The following is a 24,796-nucleotide window of genomic DNA, read 5'->3' as shown; positions in this document are numbered from 1 at the left end:
ACATTTTTAATCAGAGCTTAGTGTGTGTTTCCCACACACACCAGCCACACACTGCGTCTGTCTTTCAGCATGACAGTTTATCTATCACTCTCCCCCTCGTTACCCATCATCCAGCACATCTGTCAAACAAACATCTGGCAGAGAGACCGGTGTCTCACGCCCATACAAACAACTTGATCTTAAAACACCGTAATACACTTTGGATGCTGTGCAAATTATACGAGCAACAGTCACATTGAAACTTGATTTACATAATTTTAGTGGAACTGTACCAAAAAAAAAAAAACTTCAAGTGTCTGTGAGTACACTGAGGGTCCAAGAGAACCATCGTTGGGCTCGGTAACAGCTGTCAGACATCGTGAAGTGTTAATACTTTGACAATGATGATACAGACAGTAGTGCTTGGCCAACAGGCCAAGATTAATGGGTGGATGCTCCTTCATACAGAAGGTGCATTGATTTATTTGCATTGTTTATTGTGTCATTTCACCTGCATGTTTCCAGAAACACCTGTATGACGGGGAACATCATTTCCATTGCATGGCTGGCGAGGCAAACCTGCTTGCATCACGATTACTTGGGACATAACTTAACTAGTTTGGGTGTAAAGTCATAACTAATGCAAGTGGCCAGTCAACGATCAAAGAAAAAGTTTCATTGTCGTCGTTCCCGTGCGCTTTCTGCTGTGTTTCTCCAATTATTTCACATGCAATTGTGACTGGAACTTTAAAATCTTGAGAGTCAGCGGGTCCGTCCTCTTATTAGATCAGTTCAATTTCAGTTTATTGATATTGAGTTCAGGCCAGAGGACAAACACCTGTTTTCAATGGAATGAAGCACAGTCTATGAAATTTAATGATAGTGAAGGAGTGAGAAATGGAGAGAGAGAGAGAGAGAGAATGGGTGGATGTGAGTCGGGGGAGCAACCAAATGAGAGACATGTGTTTGTGCAGTAAACAACACATCTGAAATAAACAAAGAATGCGCCACGCAAACGTTTCCACTCCTCTCAGACGTCGCAGTTTGTGAACTCCCCTCCGTAACGCGAGCCACGACAACGCGGACGAATGATCGAACCGGTCAGCTCGTACGACTTTCTGAATCGTATGAATGTAAACACTCTGAAGGCGGTGGGAGGGTTTGTCAGTGCCAGGCTGTTTGAGAGACACACTCCCTTCACAAGCTGCAACTGGTCCAAAACTCAGCTGCCCGCATCATTACCAGAACCCCTTCATTTCACCATATTACCCCTGTACTACAGCATCTCCACTGGCTCCCCATTAAGCACAGAATTCATTTTAAAGTACTCCTCCATACTTTCAAAGCCATCCACAATCTTGCCCCTCCTTACCTGTCTAATCTTCTTCACACTGCTATTCCCTCTCGCTCCCTTCGTTCCTCCTCCTCCCTCCTCCTTACTGTCCCCACTGCCCGCCTCAGTACTATGGGGAGTAGAGCTTTCAGTTGCTCTGCTCCCCAACTCTGGAATGCATTACCCCCTGACATCCGCAATATTGACTCTTTACCCCTCTTCAAATCTAGACTAAAAACTCATTTGTTTCAGTTAGCCTATGCACTTTGACTTTCAATCATTTCTTTGTTTTATATTTTACAGCCTGTGCTTTTTATTGTGGATTGCCTTTTTAATCTTTGTATTTCTACTGCTTTTTTATCTTTGTATAGTGTCCTTGGGTGTTTTGAAAGGCGCTCTGAAATAAAATGCATTATTATTATTATTATAAATTAATCGCGATTAATCGAATCGATTTTTTGGGCGATTAATTAGTCGTTGTTTTTTTAATCGATTGACAGCCCTAGTTAAAAGTGTTTGGACACCGCTGCTGTAGTTTCGTTGTCGTGCGGTAGATGGCAGCAGCGTGACCATGAAGCGTCAACCGGAAATACCAAAGAGGGAGAGAGACAGGGACAGAGAAGCAAATATGGCGGAGAAGAGCGGCACAGAGCAAACCGGGGATGACAGCGTAGATAAAAATGTTCCTGTCGGAGGATCTATGATGACGGTCACCGTCAAAACCCCGAACGGAAAAGAGGAAATAACGATTTCAGAGGACTCTTCCGTCGCTCAGGTGCGTTAATTCACCATTTTCCAACGCGGAGTCGCGTGATTTCCTGTCAAACTGTCTGTCAAAAGTCTTAAAGTCGGTCACCGGCAGCGGTTTGTAACGTTAACGGTGTTTTCGCGGTGTCACCGTCTTTGTCCGCAACGATTAAACGTGTCGTCGTCGAAGGGGTGAAACCAACGTTTAGTTTAGCGCACCGGTGTTTCGGTTAAAGGAGTGACCCTGTTAACTGGTGAACGTCTGTGGGTGACGTAGTTACGTAGAAACGTCAAGAGAGATACGTAGCTGTCAAAAAACAAAAACACAAAGAAGACGATTCGGGTATCTTTATTTGACACTGCTAAAAAAAATGAAATAAATTAAACAAAAGAAGGCACGTATCTTTCTGTTTCAACGCCTGTCGTGTAACTACGGCAACCACAGAAGGGGCACCAGGTAACATGGTCACTCGTTCAGCCGGAACACCGGAGCTAACGTTAGCAGTGGTTGTTTCAAACTGACCCTTTAAACAAGTCACATGAGTTAAACTTGTCCTCATTTGCCTTAAGGCGATAACGACGGATCCGGGTGACAGGTCGCCGATAGTTTAACATATCAGCGACTGGGTGCGGTGGAGTTGACCAACATTACTCTAAGCAAACCCAAGAGGTGTTAATGATCAGCCAGGTTTTTGGTGGTGCCGCTGATCTGATGTGATCTGTTTACTTTTAACCAACCAGCTCCTCCTGTGCATGAACCTGTGTGGGGATCATGTGCATGTTCCACCATATCCAGTGTAGGAGTACTGTCAGACTCCAGGTACAACTGTATTCATGAGGAAACACTGTGTGGACACAGTGGGCCACCCTCTGGCAGGAGGCTGGGCTGTGGGTCAGATGATCGGTGGTTCGATCCCCGGCCCGGCAAGATACTGAAACCCAAACTGCCCCCGAAGGCTGCATGATCATTGTGTGAACGTGAGTGTGAGATATGTAGTCTAAAAGAGCCTTGAAGGGGTTAGAAGACTATATATATAAAGCTGTTTTTCCCCCATTAGAATCAGAAATACTTTATTGATCCCCGCAGGGAAATTGTGTTTGTTACAGCAGCTCCCAAACGGTAAGTGAGATAGTAGTAATGGCAAGAAAAACATTTGAACACTATAGAAGTTGGATGGTAACATCCCAAGAAAAAAATATACTATATACTACACTATACACTTATAAGATATCCATTTTAACACTATCAGGTATTAATAACAGTTAAATAAAACCAGTAACAGTAAAATTAAAGCCAAGTAACAGTGAACTATGCAATATGTAAATCTAAAAACCTTTAATTTAGTCTTTGAGAGGCTGTACAGAGAATACACTGATTGTTTAAAGTGCAGTATGCATGTGTGGAAGATTTCACTGATGTATTGATGCACAAGCCAGCTCGACAGCTACTGGACTTGACTTGGAGTGTCTGATATTTTGAGGGAGGAGTTGTAGAGACTGATGCTCACAGGTAGGAAAGACTTCTTGTGTCTCTGTGGAGCGTCTTGGTGCCAGCAGTCTCTGACTGAAGGGGCTCCTGAGTCTGTCCAGCACCTCATGGAGTGGGTGGGAGTCATCCTCCTTTCCGACACCACAGTCAGCGAGTCCATCTGCACCCCCACGACATCACTGGCCTTACGGACAAGTCTATTCATCCTGTTGGCTTCGGCTACCTTCAAACCGCTGCCCTAGCACACAACGGCAAAGAAGATAGCGCTAGCCACCACCGACTCGTAGAACATCCTCAGCATCGTCCCGCAGATGTTAAAAGATCTCAGCCTCCGCAGAAGATAGAGACGTCTCTGACCCTGACGAGGTCTGGGTCCACCTCTGACTCTCACCCTCCAGACCCTACATGTTAACATTAACACACACCTTCTAATAACCTTTTTATTTGACATCTTTTGGATTACTAATGTCTTAGTTTACATGTTCTTCCCGTGTCTGCGTGGGTTCTCTTCAGATACCCCCAACATGCACTTAATAGGTTAAATGATGACTCTAAATTTCCCGTAGCCTTCTTCAAAAGTGGGCCATAGATAATGTATTTTACTTCTCCGATTGGTAATCTAGTTTTTGCTCTTGTCTCATGTGTCCAGTTTAAACAGGAAGTATCTCAAAAGTTCAGTGCCAGCCTGGACCAGCTGGTGTTGATATTTGCTGGAAAGATTCTGAAGGACGGTGACACTTTAAACCAGCACGGCATCAAAGACGGGTTGACTGTTCATCTTGTTATCAAGACCACCCCGAAGTGAGTACAATTCAGGAGATCGTGTGTCGGTGAGGAGGACGAGGTCAAGCCTCGTAAGAGTTTTATTTGATGGTTTGCTTCCTCTCTGAAGATCAACCGGTGGCGGTACATCTCAGGCCAGTTCCAGTGCCACAACACCTCCGAGTAACAGCAGCAGCTCCAGCACCACTGCACCAGACAGAACGGGAGGTGGGATGAGTGCAACACCGACACCGACACAAGCTGCTAATCCAATGAGTAAGTGATGGAAAGATGATACCAGTTGTTAAAACGCCACATCCCAACTATGTGACACTTCCCGGTCAACACATACATGCAAGGAGCTAATCTCCAGCGTTACTCCCTCCTCAGGTGGACTCGGTGACCTGTCTGGCTTGTTAGGTCTGGGCATGCGTTCGTCCAACTTCATGGAGATGCAGCAGCAGGTGCAGAGTCAGCTGATGTCCAACCCACAGATGCTGTCGCAGATGATGGGGAACCCGCTGGTCCAGAACATGATGTCCAACCCGGACCTGATGAGACAGATGTTCGCAGGCAACCCCCAGATGCAGCAACTCATGGAACAGAACCCGGACGTCTCTCGCATGTTCAACAACCCTGAGCTCATGAGACAGGTCAGTGCAGAGCTGAAAGAGAGCTCGTGCTGACAAATGTCGATTTGCAAACCATTTTCAGTTGCTGTTACTTGAAATTTTGCGGTCTAACTAAGAAAGCAGTACCATACCACTCGAGCGAACTTTCGCTTTGTTTGCCCCATTGGCAGCACCTTAGTTCATTTTCTATCTTCTAATTTTCTATGGGACGGACGTAAGCGGTTCTTTTTCTCAAGGCAGTGTAGCCAAAAGTAAATGATGCATGTTTCAACACCCACGCCTGTCGTTTCCAAAGTAAAATCCTACACTGCCAGGGTGTTGAACCTGTCGTTTCCAAAGTAAAATCCTACACTGCCAGGGTGTTGAAGCACATTAATTCTCCAGAAAAATAGCAGCTTCATCGCGTTTGCTCTGGATTGGCACTTCTCGGCTACTGTACCCTGATTCCTAAACCCTGATTACTTCTTCTACCAGTATGTGGGGCGTCAGTGATCCTGAAGTGTAGAAGAAAGTGGTTGAGGAAGAAAAGTGTATACAGCTAAGCAGAGACAAGCGCTTGAAATCTTTATTCAGACCAAAAGACAGACAAGATAATTAGTGCTTCGGTGTTCTTGGGTCAATTCTTTATTTGTGTTAATCATTTAGTCAACAAAAGTGAAAAATACCCTTCATAATTTCTCACAGTGATCTCTTCTTGCAGTTCTCCTTTCCACTCTGTCCTTGATGCTGATCGTGTTCATTGATTTTACTTTCATCACTACGTAGCTACTACAAATTTCATCTGCTCTTCTCCTGCCTGCGCATGTTTGTGATCTAGAAAATTAAGTTTGCATTATGTTTTTTTTCCCTTGTAATTCTTAATCTGAAGCGCAGTCAGGTAAAATAAGCTGTTCTCTTTAACTGGGAGCTTTCAACACTGATGGCCACCAATTCAGCCAGAAAGCTGCTGCTGCTTCTTCTAAGCCACCTCCTCCTTTGGTTTTGTTATTTGAATCCTCTCCTCCCCGAGACCACAGAGTTGACAAGGTATCCAGAAGTGATGCAAGAGATGATGCGTAACCAGGACTGGGTGCTTAGTAACCCTGAGAGCACCCACCCTCTTGGGTTTATCCTACTCTACGGAGAATTTATGCAGACAGCCACACTGGCATCATGTGTACACGTGATTAAAAAGTGTGCCATCTTTGTTGAGTTGACGTATGCCATGTTTGTCTTTGCAGATGCAGAATCCTGAAACACTGTCCATGCTGACAAACCCCAGAGCCATGCAGGCCCTCATACAGATCCAACAGGGCCTGCAGACTTTACAGACAGAAGTCCCAGGATTCATGTCCAGGTAGCAGCTCTGCTCCAGATCAAATCATCACAGTATAGACGAGACGAGTCATTTAAATCAGGATTTTTCAAAGTCCAGCGTTGGTAGTGGTTGCTCGAAGTATATTCAGCTCAAATGTTTGGATTTTTGACATCATCATCGTTTCTCTCTAGGTCTCCCTTAGGTCTCACTGCTCCTCCAACCACAGGGGGCAGCATTCCTCCAAGGAACCCTCCCCCTCCTGCCATGGCAACAGGGTCCAGTCCCCTCTCGGCCGCCAGTCCGTCTCAGCAACAGCTCATGCAGCAGATGCTACAGATGTTTGCCGGCGGAGGGCCATCAGTACGTTTTTTTTATCTAACCTTCTAAATTTTTCCGGTTGTCTAAAATAAGAGCAACATTTTTTTTTCAACTTGTTTGAACTCATTCATAAAAGAGGAGTTTGTCCATATTTAGATGCATAACCTGCATGCATGTAGTGGGACTAAGTATAGTTAAACTTGGTGAGTGCTTGACGTCAGTTCGATGATATTTGGAAAAGCAAATGTCAGAATCGTGCTGGAATCTCCTCACTCACTAAATAAAGCCTGAGGGAAAAAAAAGGTCCCCTTCTGTAAATAAGCAGCATCTGAACTCCACGTGTCATCTCTTCACTCACAGCTTCAGACCCCGGAGGTCCGTTTCCAGCAGCAGCTCGACCAGCTCAACGCCATGGGTTTCATCAACCGCGAAGCCAACCTGCAGGCGCTCATCGCCACGGGAGGGGACGTCAACGCCGCCATCGAGAGACTGCTGGCCTAATCACTCACACAGTTCGTTCTGCGGTCGAGGGTGGAAGACTGGTAGAGTTTTTAAGAAGTAACACGCGAACACGGAAGTCCTTCATCAAAAGTCTGACACCCAGAGAGACTCGGCTGGTCTGTAAATCATAGCAATGGCAGCACTGCTACTGTGAAGTGACGCCGCTGAGTTACTCCTGCCATTGCAGCCCGGACATAACAAATGCACATACACGATGTTACCAAGGAATTAACTTTTAATACATTATTTAATTTTAACCGATTTTATTTAGGTGGTTACATGAAGAGTTTTTTTTGAATCAGTCATTGGGATGATGGTCTTCTGCACTTCCTGTCCTGAAAACCAGCTTTTTACATGTTTGTCTTTGTTTCTTCATCCTCTTTAACTGGTATTTATTTAAGTTTGTAACTTTGTATTTGCCCTCACAATGTTTCTCAAATCTTATCGGTATGGCGGTGCTGCCTAAATGTTTTAGGATGTGAAGAAGAAAGTGAAAGTTTTCAGGTTGCAGGACCAAGACTATAATGTGTATGAGTGTGCGGGTGGATGAGGGTTAAATAATGTGACGTCATATTACAGTGAGAGGGTCGAGACGTTAAGGTAGATGTTAATATCTCCGGTTGTCTTGCCTTCACTGTTTCCACGCTGTGATCTTGGATTTACAGGATTCTCCTCGAGTACAATCGTCAAGTTTTTCATTCCATCTAATTGTTTTACGATGAATGTCTCTGAAACACAAAATCGCCTTAAGAATTATGTACACCATGCCTGATTTTTAAAATTCATATCACCCACCTTGAGTGTGTAATTGGTTGATTTTCTGTCGAGTAACGGTAAACAAACTGGGACCATTTTGGATTTATTTGTTCTAAACTATAAAATAATCTCTGAAGTGTCTGTGTCAATAAAAATGTTTTTAAAGTGGTCATAGATTAAACAAAATTGACAAATCTTTTTTTTTTTTGCATCCAGCAGTGCAGTACCTAATTATAACAGTCTATTGTATGTGTAACTCTGACGAAATAAGTAGCCAAAAAAATGTTTTTCTTTTACAATCCAGTAAATTATTTGCAACGTGTCTTGTCTTTTTCTAAATATGTGTGTGTAAAAGTTACTTTGGCAATGAGATTTAACAGCTTTATTATATTGAATTTAAACATTTGCCTCTTTGACAGTAGACTGTTTTCACAGCAGCCTTTTTGACATAAAATAGTAAAGAGTAACTGTGTTGAAAATTATTTTTATTTACAAATGAAATGCCCTATGTGTTCTTATTGCACCTTTTTTGAAAAGTCCAGTGTGTCAGACTTTGGAGGATGTATTCGCAGAAATTAGATATAATATTCGTAAGTATGTTTTCATTGGTGTATAATCTCCTGAAAATAAGAGTCACTGTGTTTTGTTACCTTAGATTAAGCCTACAGAGAGCGCAGGTCCTCTTCCACGGAGAATGGACAAACCAAACACTGGCTGTGGAGGTACTCTGTAAATCTGTAACCTCACCACTAAATAGCACTAAATTGTACACACTGGACCTTTAAAGTGTGTTTTCTTTCGTCTTCCAGTCTTTAATGAACCTTGAAAGACTGGATAATGTGTACTACGACTATTAACAGTAAATCTTTAAATTCTTATCAATGTTGTACTTAGACTCTTAGAAATTAAAGTGTTTCCATCTGACGTGAGTGGACAAAAAGTCACACAAAAGCATTGTTGTAGTCAAGACCAAGACCAGACAGTATATCGCATACTTAGGTAGCTAATTTTCATGAAAACTCAAATTTTATTCCATATGGCCAATGTTTCTCGTTGCGGACTGTTAACAAATAAATTTAGACAATGCACAGGCATATAAGTGACATCACCGAAGTTGTGGAAATCCTAAAGTCATCTTTGTCTGACGCTGAAACGAGACCAAGGCCTTTAGAAAGTGAAAGACCTCAAGACTAAGACTGATTTCAAGTGCAAAAACACTGCAAAAAAACTCCCACAAATATTTGTAAATAGATAGATAGATATTTGCATAGGATTTAAATATGTACAGAGGAATTAAAAATGTGTAGGAGTTGAACTTACATACATTAAATATACTTTAGAATGAACCTTTATCCATCCAAGTATCCATATGTTATAAAAATTAACTTGAGATGAATCTAAATTTAAATATGTACAGAGGAATTAAAATGTGCAGAGGAGTTAAACTCTGAAGGTAAAAAAAAAATATTTGCATAGAAAATAAATATTTAACTGTGTTAAGAAGTTAACCCATGCTAAACATCGATACAAAGACTATATAGAAAATAGAAAGTGACCGTAAATATGTAAATAGTGTAGAGCTGCAGTAATTTGACTTAATATACTTTACACATTGAGCTAAACATAGTAAACATGTAAGAACTCTTTACCCCCCGTCATAAGGAACATCAACTCACTTTCACAATTTAAGTCTGCACTTAAAACCCACCTGTTTAAAAACAGCCTTTTCCATCTGATGCAATTGCACTGTCCTATTTTAACTTGTTTTTAATGTTGCATTCTTGTAATTTGATATACTTTTTGTTTGTTTCTGTTATTTGCTGTCTACTCTCATTTATTGTACGGTGACAGAAAGGTGCCTATGAAATACAAATTGTCTTTATTATTATTATTATATTATTATTTATTATTATTATTATTATTATATTATTATTGTTGTTGTTGTTGTGTTGTTTGTTGTTGTTATTGTTTTGTTATTATATTATTATTATTATTATCATTATTATTATTCATTATTATTATTATTCTTATTATTATTTTATTTTTTTTTTATTATTATTATTATATTATTATTATTAAGTAAACTCTAGTGTTTCATGGATCTATATTTATTTTTTGGGATGACTTTAGTGCCTACAATTCCCACAATGCACCGGTAAATGCAACCGGAAAAGGGAAGAAAGCAGTCAGCTGACTTGACTTTAGTGTTTAGTTTTTGACAGTTGGCAGTTTAGTTCGTTTATCAGCCGCGTTTCTGTTTTGTTTTTTTCCATTGTCAGTTAATAAATAAATAAATAAATAATTAAATAATTATGTTACGGCCGAAGGCGCTGACGCAGGTTCTCAGCCAGGCGAACACAAACGGAGTCCAGAGCACACTGTGAGTACGGTTAGCAGCGTGCTAACGGTCATTTGACGGTTTGTTTTAACGGTCATGTTGACGGTTATTTAACGTACGTGAACGTTTTAAAAGACGTTTGTTTAAATGTTGTAACTAACAAACTGACTGATGCGGTTAAAAACCGCTGCGTAATGCTGTTTAAACAGTGGGAGCTCTCGGCATTGTGTTGTTAGCACAACAAGGCTTAAATTATCAGAAGTTTAAGACTAATGAGCAGTTACTTACTGATTATTTTCCTCGTTTAGTGTAGAAAAAGTCTGATAACAGTGGAAAAAATCCAAATCTCAACGATATTCAGCTAAATGTGACATAAAAACGCATTAAAAGCTCATAAAAGTTGTAAGAAATGTTGATATTTATGCCTGTAAATGACTGAAATGATGAATAAATCAAGATAGTGTGTGATTGACTAATCTAAATGTCCAAATTTACCTTTTTTTAATTAAACATGTTAAACTACAGATGCTTTTAATTTGTAGTTCTTTTTATTTTGAATGAATCCTTAAACTTTGGATCAACTGCGACATCAACATTTCACATTATTATTTGTTCATAGTTTGATATGTTTTTTTTTTAAAAACCTTTTTTCACATGTTCGTCTGCTGCATACTAAAACATCACATCTTGCCTTTTTCACCAGCTTGCTGAATAATGAAGGTTCGCTTCTGGCTTACTCTGGATACGGCGACACTGACGCACGAGTGACAGCCGCCATCGCCAGCAACATCTGGGCGGCCTACGACAAGAACGGCCACCAAGCCTTCAACGAAGACAAGCTCAAGTTCATACTCATGGATTGTATGGTAAGAAGAAAGGCGGTTTGTTCTCGGGTGTTTAATGAGCGGCCGACGCTGGAGCATCCTCTCTGTGTTTTTCTCTTTCAGGAGGGAAGAGTGGCCATTACTCGTGTTGCCAACCTGCTGCTGTGCATGTACGCCAAAGAGACGGTGGGCTTTGGAATGCTTAAAGCCAAGGTGAGAGTTTAACACTTCAGCCGTCGTTGCTCTCCCGACAAACCAGCCTTCAATAACACATGAATCTGTATTTTAAACATTCACCGAGCTCCTTTTGAATATTCAAGGTTCCAGCAAAAACATGTGAAAGTCCAGCTTTGTTCAAGTTGTCCATCCATGTCATATTCGATTTTTCTTTTTTTTAAAAATCAGTAATTAGGACATTTGCTGTGGTGAGGTAGATGGCACAAGAGAAAGTGGAACTGAATATATTTTAATTCAGTCACCAAGGTCGGCGACACACTGCTTGATGGCTTGTGGAAATTGGTTTGCATATTGGTTCACTTCTGACTGCAGATTAGTTTTAAATATTAGATGAGGAGGAATGAGAATTAAGATGAAGGGACAAAGACATGGGGGTGACAGATGCAGAAGTATGGCTGGTAATGTGTTGCTCATGGCGTGACAAAAAGCAGATTTTTAGAAATTACTTTAAACTTTGGTAGAATATTTTGATTAATTTACATACACAGGCGAATGAGTCTGTAAGTAGGTATTTAGTTACACAGGTAAGCACAAGCTTTTTCACTTAAATACTTTTCATCAGTCGAGGCAGACTGAATCTTTTATCACATTCACACTTGTAGCTTCTTGACATGGTGACAATGCGCTACTCAATCCCAAACAGCTACGCCTCCTGTCTCATAAAAATCATTAAGCATTCAAAAGTAGAAATGTGTGCTAGTTCACAGTACTGCGGCAGCAACTAACAGTTATCGTCACTGAAAAATACCCATCGCAATTGTTTCATTTTCTTGTTTTGTCCAAAACTCAAAGATATTCAGTTTACTCTGACGTAAGAAAATTAGAAGAAGCCTTCGAGAAGCTAAAGCGATCATGAAAGCGCCTTAATCAAAGTGTTATTTGTTGCAGCTCTGTACTGTACTTTATCATGTAGAAGTCACTTAAAACCAGTCGTTTCACACTGACAGACATCGTTGACGTATTTCCCCTCATAGTACTGCTTGTATGCCACGATGACACGCAACACATGAGGCGATGGCTTAAACTAATCCAGCATTGCTCGTCTCTGAATGCATCCTCTGTTAACACTGTTTGTGTGGGTGTGTGTGTTGCGTTTATAGGCAGAAGCTCTGGTGCAGTATCTGGAGGAACCATTAACCCAAGTGGCAGCCTCATAGTGGATGTGACTGCCCGTGCCTCGGAAAAAAAGCATCGTATGATCCAGGTCATCCATGGACTACTGTAACAATCTGTGTACATGCATATATATCTATGAGTGAGTGAGTGAATGAATGTGTGTGTGCTGCAGGAGTGTATTTATAATCATGGTGTTGAAATTATAGTAATAACTTGTATGGGTTTTTAACTCTTTGCCCTCTGTTGCGACTCTGTTCATCTAATGGTCTGGAAGTTCCACATAATTTGTCAGTCAGAACTCGTAAGTGAGATGATTCCATTATCAGCCACGGTCCCACGTTTTGATTCATTCATTCATTCGCAATTTTAGTTCATTCCGAGAACTGTTAAGCAGAAAATTTCATATCAGAAGAAGACTAAAGATGCATACAGAAACATGTCTGATAAAATGCAGTAAAGATTTGCTACGTTTTGTTTTAAAGCTGTCAAATAAACAATTTTTGGACACAGTCTTATCTTGGGTTTCTGCTCTGAACGGAGGGTTTGATGTCAAATGAGTCGGCTCAAAGATGGACGTGACATAGATTAGTTCAACGTTAAAATAGCAGGTATACCCGGAATTCATATTTTTCTGTTCAACCTCCTCAAGAATGCATAATCAATATGAAGCAGCTTGTATTTTGTCTTTGCTGTTTTACCCACAAAGCTCAGTATGTATTAATTTATCAGGCTCATTCAGAATAAAGTGACAGGAAATGTTATTTTGTTCTTACTGGGAAAAACACAACCTTATTTTTGTTATATTTTAATTTCCATGATGCTTTTTCAACATTAACAAGTATTCATTTCTCAGTTTATCACTGCATATATGTTATGTGAATGTGGTGACCATTCTGCCTTCTTAGCTCGCTGACGTGCCTGTAAATAATCACAGGTTTTACTTGTTTGATCATGTCCCACTTTCATCTGCTCGCTTGCCCTTAAAACCTGCAGTGAGTACTGATAAAGCAGAATGACTTCTCTTGAAATCAGGGAGATTCAAACTAAATTCCTCGTGTCTTATGCTGCACGTCAGTGTTCAGAATTTGGAAACAGATTTAACCATGACGGGGCTAAAATACATTTAATTAAATATCTACAACTCTCTAGAGCTTGAGCGACCTTCACCTCATCGACAAAGAGAAACTGGAGACACACAAAAGATCTCAGATTAAATAACTGGGAACAGTAACTTCACCACGTACAGTAAATGTACGGAAATTAGCTTTTGTGACCACAGAGGATCAAATGGTAACAACAGATCTGGATTGCCAAAGAAATGTGAAAGTTAAGAAGAAAAAGAGTTCATTGTTATTGTCAGAGGAAGACAGAAATGTCATTTTATCATGCACGGTTGCAGATTCTGAAAAGTCTGTGTCATAGTGTCATTTTCTCGGCACAAGAGGAGACTGATGAAACGTTATGGTGCAATATCATAGAAACATTATGTAAACTGTGTTTCAGGGTGTTTTTTCCCCCCTAATGTACTGATGAAGCAAGACTTGCTTCCTGCTTCCTGCAAACACCCGTTGGATCGGTCCAGCAGGAGGCGCCTGGCAGTCCCTCTCTCCCCCCCTCTCTCTCTCTCAGCTGTACCTGCTTGTCATCCCACCTGTCCAACCTGCCCTGCGCTGACTCCCATTACACAAGACACACCTCCCACCGCAGCCCCACCACTCCCTGACACAGACCCCGCCTGCTTTTTCGGGCAGAACAACCCTGGATACAGTCAGCATGTCCTGTTCAAACAAGCCAGCTTTCTATTAACTCAGATAGGGAAGGGTAGTGAAGGGCAGAAACGCTGGGCGACTGGCATTCATGGTGTCAAAACAGTTTTGCAGCCATTTTTCTTCCGTGGAGCCTGAGGAACTGAGGGGCAGGCTGGTTGCTGTGTGAGTCAGTGTCATCTTACATCCTGCAATCAGTCTCAGTGCTGGAGACACGGCAGTAAACTGTGAGGCGGCAACACTGGATGGACAGAACATGGGGTCAGATGAGGCCTACAACTTTGTCTTTAAGGGTGAGTACATGTCCTGTTCCATAATGCTCCTTTGTCCTTCAAATTATACTTCCTCGTTTATTATTAACACGGCTATATCTAAGAACAGTCCGTGGCTGTAATAGATTAGTAATAAACAGCTTTGTATCATGTACAGTACATGGTAATACACACCTTACATCTTATGTGTTTCTGTGTGTTCACAGTAGAGTCAGCTGTTTATGTAAATAATGTATGTACGTACAGTCTCAGCACTGTAGAGGTGAGCTTCCTGACTACAAACTGGAGTGATACTACAATCAGGTTTTAGCACGCCTTCCCTTGCGTTAGTGTGCACAGTACAGGTTATTGTTGCAACCAGGATGTACTTAAATAACTGCTTATCTGCAAGCATTCCATGCAGAACAAGTCTGTGACACAGGGTGTCTGGTTTAAAGCACCGTATCAAAGATACAAGACACAGCACATCACTCGTGCAGTAGTTTTCACAGATATAACACATCCACAGTCTGTGATCTTTGAAAAGTTGCAGCACTCAAACTAATCACTAATCTTCCATGCAGCTGGTTAAGGCACCAGATGGCTCTGAACAGACGTACGAGAGGAGTAAAAGTCACTAAGAGAGGTGATTTTGGTTCAGGCACATTTGATTTGACATTTGAGCATAAAAATGTCATGTTGATAAAAGGCACAGCAGGTGAAGCCAAAGTAACTGTGTCCAAAACATCAAATAGCAAAATGGGATGCAAGTCAAGTCAATTTTTTTTAGTCATATAGCCCAAAACCAAATTTGGCTTGAAGGGCTTATGGGAGCAGCCCCAAAAAAACCTAATGGTTAAGGTGCATGCCACATGATGACAACATCCCTGATTCAATCCACCCCCCGCCCTCTCGCTCCCAATACTTCCTCTCTAACTCTGCACTGTCAACGGTCAGAAATGGAGGAAGAAACCTTTTTTTTTTTTTTTTTCTAAATGGACGTGCTTACAGTAAATACAGCATGCAATACCCTTAAAGGAATAGCACAGAATAGATAGAAATGTGCTTATTCACTGTCATGCTGAGTGTTGGATGAGAAACCTGATACTCCGAGCCACAAGTCTGTGAAAGTTCTCAGTCATCCAGGTCATCTTTCTTCAAGAAGGGTTCAATCTGGGGCAACTGGACCTGGTTGTAGATCTTGACCAAGTCCAGTTCCCCCAGATTTAACCCTTCTTCAAGGGAAACAGCTGGCATGGCTGTCCAAAGGACCAGCACCATCAAATGAAGCCATTATATCTGATTTGTTAATCATTCATTAGCCTGTGCAAACACTGTAAGAAATGTAAAAACGTTGTGGAGGTTTCACGGATATACCCGTCTCCTCTTGCTTCCAGTCTTTGTGCTACGCCGATGTAACTGCATACGTGAGACTTAATCTTTTAGCTCAATGAAGCGAGTAAGAGTATTCCCTGAAGTATTGAAATTTTCTCTTTAATAGGGGGGAAAAAAGTTTTGAAACTGTTTTTTATCGCTGAATAAACACACTCACACTGCAGAGCTTTATAGCAGCGCAAATATAGTATGTTGAAAGTTTGATTTTTGTTCCACCCAGCGATTCACAGATATCTCAGAGAAACTAATCAGTGAAATAAAGCTATAGTTTGCTCGGTATGTAAGCATGCACAGCCTCGACCCTCCACACCCCTCTGGAGTGAGTTCATTTTATGTCTTTTTTTTTTAAGTAGAATTGCTACTGGACTTTTTATTTTAGCAAAAAATCTTTGCACTATTGCATAAAATTAACTTAACTTACAATACACATATGCTCATGCACGACAATGCAAACGTAGCATTCCAGAATTAATCTCTGCTCTTTCTAATAAACTCCAAAGTTATTAGTTTGTAACAGAAGTAACGTGGTTACATTTCCAGTCCTGAAGGTCATAAAAATGTGCCAAGTGAAAATATAATCCTCACTGCATCGCATCAAGTTCTCCCCAGCTTCCTCAGGATAAAAAAAAAACACAAAAAAAAACAGGCCGCTCGAGAGAGCTCGAAGGCCTCTTGTCTTGTATCGCCATAGAAACCTCGGGTTTTGTTTGCATAAGAAGTTACTCAGTGGCGGAGGAGAGGAAGGCGGAAACAATTTTCACCTCACCCACTGGAAAACGGTGATCTGGTTGCACGGTGAACAATTACCTAAGACAAGGAAAAGTAGAGCAACTTGTAAAACATTCTTCTCCACCACCTTACACTTCAGGTTAAACATACTGTTACTAAAGAACTGGGGCCAAGTCTTTTGTGCATTGTGTCCACAGGTGATTCAGGATAAACATGCTTTTTAAATATGTGGTTCTGTGAGCAGTGAACACTGATCTGGGAAATTACATTTTAAGTTCATTCTTCTCTTCACCACAGTAGCTGATCTTAAGCTTCAAATCACATACTCTTCATCAGCAGATGCGGTTTACCCAGTCGATGTTCAACTTTGCATTTACTTGGAGGCATTTTAAAGCAACACTGGGTGGAAGTAGCAATTTAGCACCCCCTGGTTTCAGAATGTTATGCTGCTATCAGAAATATGGAGAGCTGTGCACGTGTATTTGTTATGATGCATTATTTATGATCAAATACTCGCACAGCTCGGCGTCTGTCTTTCAGCCTTTTAGCTCTCACTAACGAACAAAAGTCAGTCTGAGATTTACTCTTGTCCGGTGACCTCTTGCTCAGTCACTCTCTTATTTTCGCTCCTTAGCTTCTTCACTCCATTTCCCCTTTGTCTTTATGTCCATAGAGGCTGCTGAGCATTATGTTTCCTGCTCTGCTCACCACCAGTATCCGCCCATGCCCCAGGCCTGAAAACCTCCTCTTCCCTTTGGTCACACCTGTGGTGCAAACGCTTAACACTCCCCCTGATACTCTTTGGTAGCTCACAGTTTGGGCAGACTGGCTAACAGACTGAGTTAACATCAGCTAACAGCAGCTATAATTCAAAGCAGTTGATGCGCAGCAGCCAGAGGACATCAGAGGGAAAACCAGAAAACATTTTCTCCATAAATTCAGAGAAATAGTTGGTGGTGTGTGACTTGGGGCTATAAAGTTACACCTGATTATACATCAAAATGATTTAAATCTGTTATTTTAATCTTCTCCTCTCGACAGGCAAGCAAATACACTAATTTCCCAAAATGTCAAAACCCCCGTCACACCCTAACTCCATACATAAAGGCTGCAGAGCTATCATAAGAACTCGGATTATCTCTGGGTTCGTAAGATCACACACCTCAGCAGTAAGCTGTGACTGGGCGCAGAGATCCCAGAGCTTCAGTGTTTTCACAGCGTGGTCATACTTTCCTATGTGTGCCAATTAAGCCAAGCCTTTTTTCTCTCCGAGTCAGGTACTAACTAACTGAAACCCAAACATTACTCACTGAAATGTATGAAGGAGGGTGTCTGTGTTATTTCTTGCCCTGTTTACCCAGTAGGCAGGTTCCTCTGACCAAGATAAAAGGAAGTAGCAGAGTAACTTGTTCCACCTGATTTGGATTCACCTTACAGTCAGGGAGACTGTTTTATTTGCAGAAACAATGGTTCACTTGTGGGAGTTTTTTTTTTTTTTTTTATCCTTAGAGGTTTTCAGATTTCAAGAGGGGGAAGTTTGTCCTCCACCTCAAAGAAAGGTTGACAAATTTTGCCCTTCAGTTTTGCTGACATAATACCACCAGTGAGGCAAAATTAGACGCAAACACAGAGTGAAATTAAAGGAACGTATTTAAAATATCTGTCAGTGTAAAGGCCACATCTCTGTCCCAACCAGTGAAAGTTTCCTTGAAATGTCTTTTACTATCACCTTTTACTCCTCGCTGTCTAACTAAATAAAGAAACAAACACTGTATTCTAGAATTAGCACCTGACAAGTACATACTGGGATGGCGTACAGCCCTCGAGATCCTTGAATGTCTCCTTACCAAACAATAATCTGGTGTATTCTGTTAAGGAACATCTCACATTGTTTCTTTGAGTGTACAACTCAACAAGTCCTCTCTTTGTTTTACATGCAATTAACTCATTTACCATGAGGGTGTGGTGCTGTTTTTGAAATAGCACATTATATGCCTAATGGTGTAATTAACCACAGATTCAGACGGCTAAGACTGAGGATTTATGGAGCAACCAGAAAAGACACACCTAGACTAAAAGCTTCAATTACGACGGGCTGTAAAGGATGACGTGGATGTCATCATATCAGGCTCTGTGAATATGAGTCTCTCCTTTATCCAGTTTAGTTTTAAAACTAAAAAACTGTGTTTTGTGTCCTCTGCAGTGGTTCTGATAGGAGAATCTGGTGTAGGAAAGAGCAATCTGTTGTCTCGCTTCACCAAAAACGAGTTCAACCATGACAGTCGCACGACCATCGGGGTGGAGTTCAGCACAAGGACGGTGCAGCTCAGCGGCTTCACCATCAAGGCCCAGATCTGGGACACAGCCGGGTTGGAACGATATCGGGCCATCACTTCTGCGTGAGTGTCACCAAAAAAAAACATCACAGTTTTTATATTTTTAGCACATCTGTATGTCCGGTTATTGTTGCCCAAACGTGTATTGCATTTCTAATTATTAGGTATTTTATGATTAAATATGTCCAGAAAACGGCATCCACAACCCTGAGATATTCAGTTTGCTGTCATACAGTACTAAAGAAAGAAGAAGGTGTTCACATTTGAGAAGCTGAAATCAGAAAATGACTCAAAACAGTTAAGCTGTTATCACAATAGTTGCCGATTCATTTAATAGTTGACAACTAATCAATAATCGACTAATTGTTGCAGCTCTACTTTCCACTTTTTGTTAAACTGTCTCAAATTCAGTTCACCTACTGATTATCCACAGTGACCCAAAGAGGCTTTTTGACCTCGTTCCTTTCAGTCCAATTGCAGCATGTGGGCATGCAAAGACCCAGAGAGCCCCTTATTTAAATTGAAACATGTATTGTGATTGTATGATTTCATAGTCTTACTGTCAGCCACAATGATTCCTAGCTGTATTAATGTTAAACATCAGTGCAAAATGTCACTAAACTCGATGGCGGCTGCACAAGCAGATGTCCTGTTAAATACGCACACCTTTTTCCTTAGCGCACACAGAAAACAAATACCGTCCATTTAAAATCAACATCTCATTTGTCTCGTTTGTTTTCTTGCTTCATAGTTGTTGAGTAACCAGTATGTCGGCATCCTAAAGTGGTGCTGTCCTCTGCCAAAACACACGCAAGCACAGGCACCGATCCTCGGTTTCTTCCCACATTACCTGAAAAAACAAACCAGCACACTCTCTGTCCGTCTCCTGTCACTTTCCAACTGGCACGCTTAGATTCCAAAAACCAATTGGTTCAAGCCGAGACCTTTGTCTGAACACTCAGCGGGTCTCTATCTGAGGGTGCTCCTGATTCAGTCTTTTTTTAATTAAACTAGAAGGATTAGTGTGGAAAGTGGTTTTAAAACAATAAAACCATGTCAGTTTTATTTTTAAGACATGGAAAAATCTGAGGATAGGCTATACAGGGCTTGGCTTTTGGTGTAATTACTCACCGACTTATTCCAGTATGCAAATTGTCCCTCCCATGGAATTTCTCATTTGTGCTGTAACAAGCAGACAAAACCTATTAAAGTGGAATTATTAATGCTACTGGAAGATTATAGCAGAAATGTAATTGTGGAGGAAGTATTGATGATTTCATGACTTCAGAGCAGCTGTCAGTCATTGTGTTTTTTTTTCAGCTGACAGCAGGAGAAACTGGCAATGCTTAAAACATCCATGATCAATATTTTTAGACTATCAATGCATCGCATGACTGTGTGTGTTGTAAAAGGAGAATTATCATCCAACTCTGCAGAGCTTTATGGCGTCTTTCAGCTCATTCTTGTTGGTTTATTCCAGCCCACTATTTCACCATTTTGGGGTAACTGTTACTGCTCTCATCATGTTATTTTTGACCACAGCAGCTAAACATGTATGCATGTATGCTCACTGCTCAGTTTATGAGCCAAAGAGACATTTGATATTTCCCTCAGGATTTAGACCAGAGACCAAAAACAGAGCAAAAAGAAGAGTAAATGTTGGACTTATATTCATCAGTTGGCCAAAAATGCAACTCCAAATGGGTCTAAATGTGTAAAAATGAACTGTTTGCCATAATGTATATACATGTTGTGTTTACAGCTTACTGTATATCACGTTGTTTTAACTTTTCAACCAGTTCCACGCCAACAAAAAGACACCTAAAGGTCACGTAAAGAGTCATTGTCTCTTCTAAACAGGTATTACAGAGGTGCTGTTGGAGCCCTGCTGGTCTATGACATCACCAAACACCTTACCTACGACAGTGTTGATCGCTGGCTGAAGGAGCTGTACGACCACGCCGACCCCCATATTGTGGTCATGCTGGTGGGCAACAAGACTGACCTGGAGTCAGAGCGATCCGTGCCCACAGAGGAGGCTCAAGGTTTTGCAGGTATGAAAGTCTTAAAGCGTTATATCTGTGCTGAAAGTCATTGGCATTGGATGTGTACGTTCAGTGTTGATGATCGGTTAATTGAAACTGAATTGATGATGATTGTGGAGAACATAAATTAGGCTGCGCATCAAACTGTATGACCTGATAACTCTCTGCACGCAATCAAGTCAAAATCCTACTCACTGTTTCTCCATGCTGATTCTAATTGGTGATTAAAGATGTATTTTTAAAGGAATGACAAATACCATATTAAAATAACTAACAAAGCTTGTTGGTGCTGTCTAGAAAAGAATGGTCTTTTGTTCCTGGAGACCTCTGCTTTGGAGTCAACTAATGTGGAGGCAGCATTCAACAACGTCCTAGCAGGTAATTCATTTGAATTTATTAACCTTTTTAACAGCTGTTACACAAATGTGTTCATGTTCAAATCTGCACAGATTCAAAGAGAAGCACTTTGTTCTTCCCAACACAGAAAGGTTGTCACAGTTTAAGAGAATGTGGGTGACATGGTTGACTGCTTTACAGTGTCCTTCTGTGCCCATGTGGGTCTTTCCCTCTGCCAAAGACACATGAATGACGTGGGCTGGATACATACATTTTCCCACGAACATGACTCTAACCTCTCCGACCCTCATCTCCTCGGCTCTCCTTGGAGAAAGTCTAGATCTGGAAAAGGTCGGGATAAATTGACCTTTGGTACTCACAAGGCAGCCTTTTGATTGACTGCTCTGGGAAGAAACCTCTGTGGTTGGTTTTTTTTGGTTGGAAATGAACAGCTTCCCCTTTTTGTATTCCGTTTGAAGTGTTGCTGTCCTTTTCCAGTCAACCTTTGTGCATCACAGAAGTCTTGAATGAGTGGCTTTAAAAGCCTAGGAACACTGCAGCTTCTTTCTAATCCAGGATAATGTAAATGTATAATATATGTCATCTCTCTGCCACAGAGATTCACAGGAAGGTGAGCAGTAAGGAAGTGGTTCGGGGCTCCATCAGTGCTGTGTCCTTGAACAGCTCCAGAACAGAAAACACAGAGGAGCAGAAGCCCTGCTGCAGAAACATCTGACCACAAGATCCTCGAGGAGCTCAGGGGCTTCAGGTCGGGTGACAGATGAACTCCTCCTTCACCCACAGCACTGTACTAGAGCTCGGCGAGAGGCTGGCGGAACAGCAAACTGCGAATGCCAATATTAATGGTCCTGACTTAAGTGCCACTTTGAAAATGACTGATTTACAAGTTTCACAAGCTTCATGGTGGCATATTCAAAAAGGTGATTCATATACGTGAACGAAAGTAGCTGAGGACCACCATCAATCTTTTAAGAGTCTCTTGCTCACTGCTGAGCATAGGTCAAAAGTAAAACCGTGTTCCCTGTGAGATGATATGTGTAATCAATGCAGATAATTCAGATGTAAATGGCACATTGGCGATTTTTGTATGTACGGACTGTGAGTCTTGTCGCTGCTGTGTGTGTGTGTACTCCAGCTGATGACCAAGGATGAGTCTGACTTCATTTCTTTTTGAAAAATAAACAATTTATGGAGAAAGTTGGCGTACTGCATCTCATTTGTGTCTTATAACAAAACCCTTATTTTATAGCATGAATAATTGTCCAACAGCAAGAAGCCTAGCTCGGCGTCTGTTTTCATTTCACCAAGCTCTCGCCAACGACTACAAGTCAGTCCCTGATTTACTCTTGCAACAGTTCACTTTACTGTGTCCATGAGGAAACTGATATAATGTTATATAATGTGAGAACAGATGTACAGCAATGACAGAGACACCATTCACCTGATTACAGCATGAAAATGATTTCAAATCTGTTATTTTATGGTAGAAACTTCTCTGAAAACACTGAGATAAAATCAAATATTAAATGAAATTCGACCATGGTCTGTTTCTAATTCGCCCTATTTTAAGTTCATAACCTCCCAGGAACTCGATAATGAGATCTGAAAATTCTGGAGACAAAAAAAAAGAAAAAGAGAGAAAATACTCAAAATTAAATTTAGACCTACAGAACATTTCCGTTGGAATGAATAGGTCATGGTTGGGCAACGTTTTCAAGCATATCTCTTTTTCGTCTGACTGTGCTGTGATAATTAACTGGCCCAGTTAATGTTGGCTAAACTCTGCCAGAACGATGATGCATGTAGTGAATAAAAGGGGCTGGGGTAATATGATAAAAATGGTTTTCCTTCCTGTTGCAAATTTAATAGCAATAAAAAAAAAAACATAACTGTCAGTTTTTATGGGAAATTAGGGGACTGCCTGATAGAGACACACAGAATCCCCAGATATCAGCCTGTCAGTGTTACCCATGTCTCCATGTCTGATATGATGAGGACACACAACAAGAAAACACTGTGTAAAACCTGCAATGAAATCATCTTTTATTGTTTAAACACTGACTCACTGGAAAGGTCTTTCCGGGACTTTCCAGCTCTGCCAAGTGTTAAATTATGGGAAGTACCACGAACTGCTCAATATATGCACATTATAATAGTTTATATTGTATTATTAAATGTGCTGCACTAAATATATTTTTGTCCCAGTAAGTAAGCTGGACACTTTTAAAAAAAAAAGATGTGATGGTTTGTTTGTGTTTCTGTTTTGGTGCTACTACAGTCAAATATATGAAAAATAAAATATGACAATTTTCATGTCTGCATTGAAGCTTTAAATCCTGTTTTCTCTTTATCTCTGTTCCATCCTCTCAATGAAGTCTGATTGTTAAAACAATATTAGCTTCTAAAATGATACTTTTGCACAGTCATAATGATATGCCACCAACCATGTTGGCTACACATTTGAGGCGACAGGTGTGACTACATGTGAGTACATAAAGTTACTATTTCAATTTAAAATGAAAGAATAAATAATATATTCATAACATATTTTATTATTTAGAAAAATTTGACTGAGTCAGAAGCTTTAAAATGTCTTGTTTGGTCAGACCAACAGTCCCAAACCCAATGAAATTCAGTTTATTACCATCTACGTCTATAAAAAGCATCAAATCCTCACATGTAAGGAGGTGGAACCAGCAACAGTGTGCACCTGAACAACAGACTGGACTGAAGGTGCCACACTGAGGCTGTCTACAGAGAGGGAATGAGCAGACTCTACTTTCTATCTATCTATCTATCTATCTATCTATCTATCTATCTATCTATCTATCTATCTATCTATCTATCTATCTATCTATGTTTTCTTTCTTTCTTCCAAACTTTATTGAAAGAACAAACAAACAAATAAGGAATTCAGTCATACTAGTTCACATTGTACAATAGTAACATAGCATCGGCATAGTTACATGATAGTATAATAAGAATCAAAAAGAAAAAGCATGAAAAACAAAAAACAAAAATAAAACTTAGATGTGACAGACTTTGTAATCTTACATATAAATAAAGTTCTCAGTTATAACTGTTGTGACAGGTTACTGGTTGAAAATATCTGCACGAATATTCATTATAGATAGACATTTTTTATTAGTAATTAACTTAAGCGACTTAAAATAATAATCAACTTCAATCAAAAATAGCTGAAATGATGGTGATGAATCAATAATTAAATGATGGTGAGGTTGACAATAATACATAGTTTATTTTCTTTGTATTCAAAATAAGTAATAATGGGTTTTTTTCCCCCTCAATGCTGATTTTATGTTTTGTTTTACAATATAGTACCCCTCAATGCTGATTTTATGTTTTGTTTTACAATATAGTATATAAGTTCTCAAGTTCTTTCCAAAATGTCCTACCTGTATATGGGCAACCATAAAATAAATGAGGTATAGTTTCAGGTTTGGTTTTACAAAAGGTACATCTGTTATCGATGTCAAGAAATTTTGATATATATGCTTTAGATGGGTATTATTATTATATTATAGTATTGATTATTTATTTAAATATATATTATATAATTTATATTAT

At 40.4% G+C, this 24,796-nt stretch overlaps 3 protein-coding genes across 3 annotated transcripts; all 3 read left to right on the top strand.

The window, feature by feature from the left end:
• Nucleotides 1-1,868: 1,868 nt before the first annotated feature.
• Nucleotides 1,869-8,219, top strand: ubqln4 (ubiquilin 4). The gene is made up of 7 exons (XM_010747330.3): nucleotides 1,869-2,087; nucleotides 4,198-4,349; nucleotides 4,441-4,586; nucleotides 4,701-4,963; nucleotides 6,163-6,278; nucleotides 6,431-6,599; nucleotides 6,918-8,219. The coding sequence occupies exons 1-7, from the start codon at nucleotides 1,884-1,886 to the stop codon at nucleotides 7,056-7,058; spliced, it is 1,191 nt and encodes a 396-aa protein (XP_010745632.2). The 5' UTR covers nucleotides 1,869-1,883; the 3' UTR covers nucleotides 7,059-8,219.
• A 1,746-nt stretch (nucleotides 8,220-9,965) lies between these two features.
• On the top strand, nucleotides 9,966-12,839 carry lamtor2 (late endosomal/lysosomal adaptor, MAPK and MTOR activator 2). The gene is made up of 4 exons (XM_010747329.3): nucleotides 9,966-10,194; nucleotides 10,856-11,018; nucleotides 11,100-11,189; nucleotides 12,314-12,839. Exons 1-4 carry the CDS (start codon nucleotides 10,127-10,129, stop codon nucleotides 12,368-12,370), a joined length of 378 nt encoding a protein of 125 aa, XP_010745631.1. The 5' UTR covers nucleotides 9,966-10,126; the 3' UTR covers nucleotides 12,371-12,839.
• A 1,144-nt stretch (nucleotides 12,840-13,983) lies between these two features.
• Nucleotides 13,984-22,408, top strand: rab25b (RAB25, member RAS oncogene family b). The gene is made up of 5 exons (XM_019275199.2): nucleotides 13,984-14,388; nucleotides 18,674-18,869; nucleotides 20,667-20,860; nucleotides 21,149-21,229; nucleotides 21,805-22,408. Exons 1-5 carry the CDS (start codon nucleotides 14,352-14,354, stop codon nucleotides 21,921-21,923), a joined length of 627 nt encoding a protein of 208 aa, XP_019130744.1. The 5' UTR covers nucleotides 13,984-14,351; the 3' UTR covers nucleotides 21,924-22,408.
• Nucleotides 22,409-24,796: the final 2,388 nt, after the last annotated feature.

This window comes from Larimichthys crocea, chromosome XIII, assembly GCF_000972845.2.
Source record: "Larimichthys crocea isolate SSNF chromosome XIII, L_crocea_2.0, whole genome shotgun sequence".
Taxonomy (NCBI): Eukaryota; Metazoa; Chordata; class Actinopteri; family Sciaenidae; genus Larimichthys; species Larimichthys crocea.
Note: the sequence above shows the minus strand (reverse complement) of the source record. Positions and strands in the feature narration are given on the sequence as shown.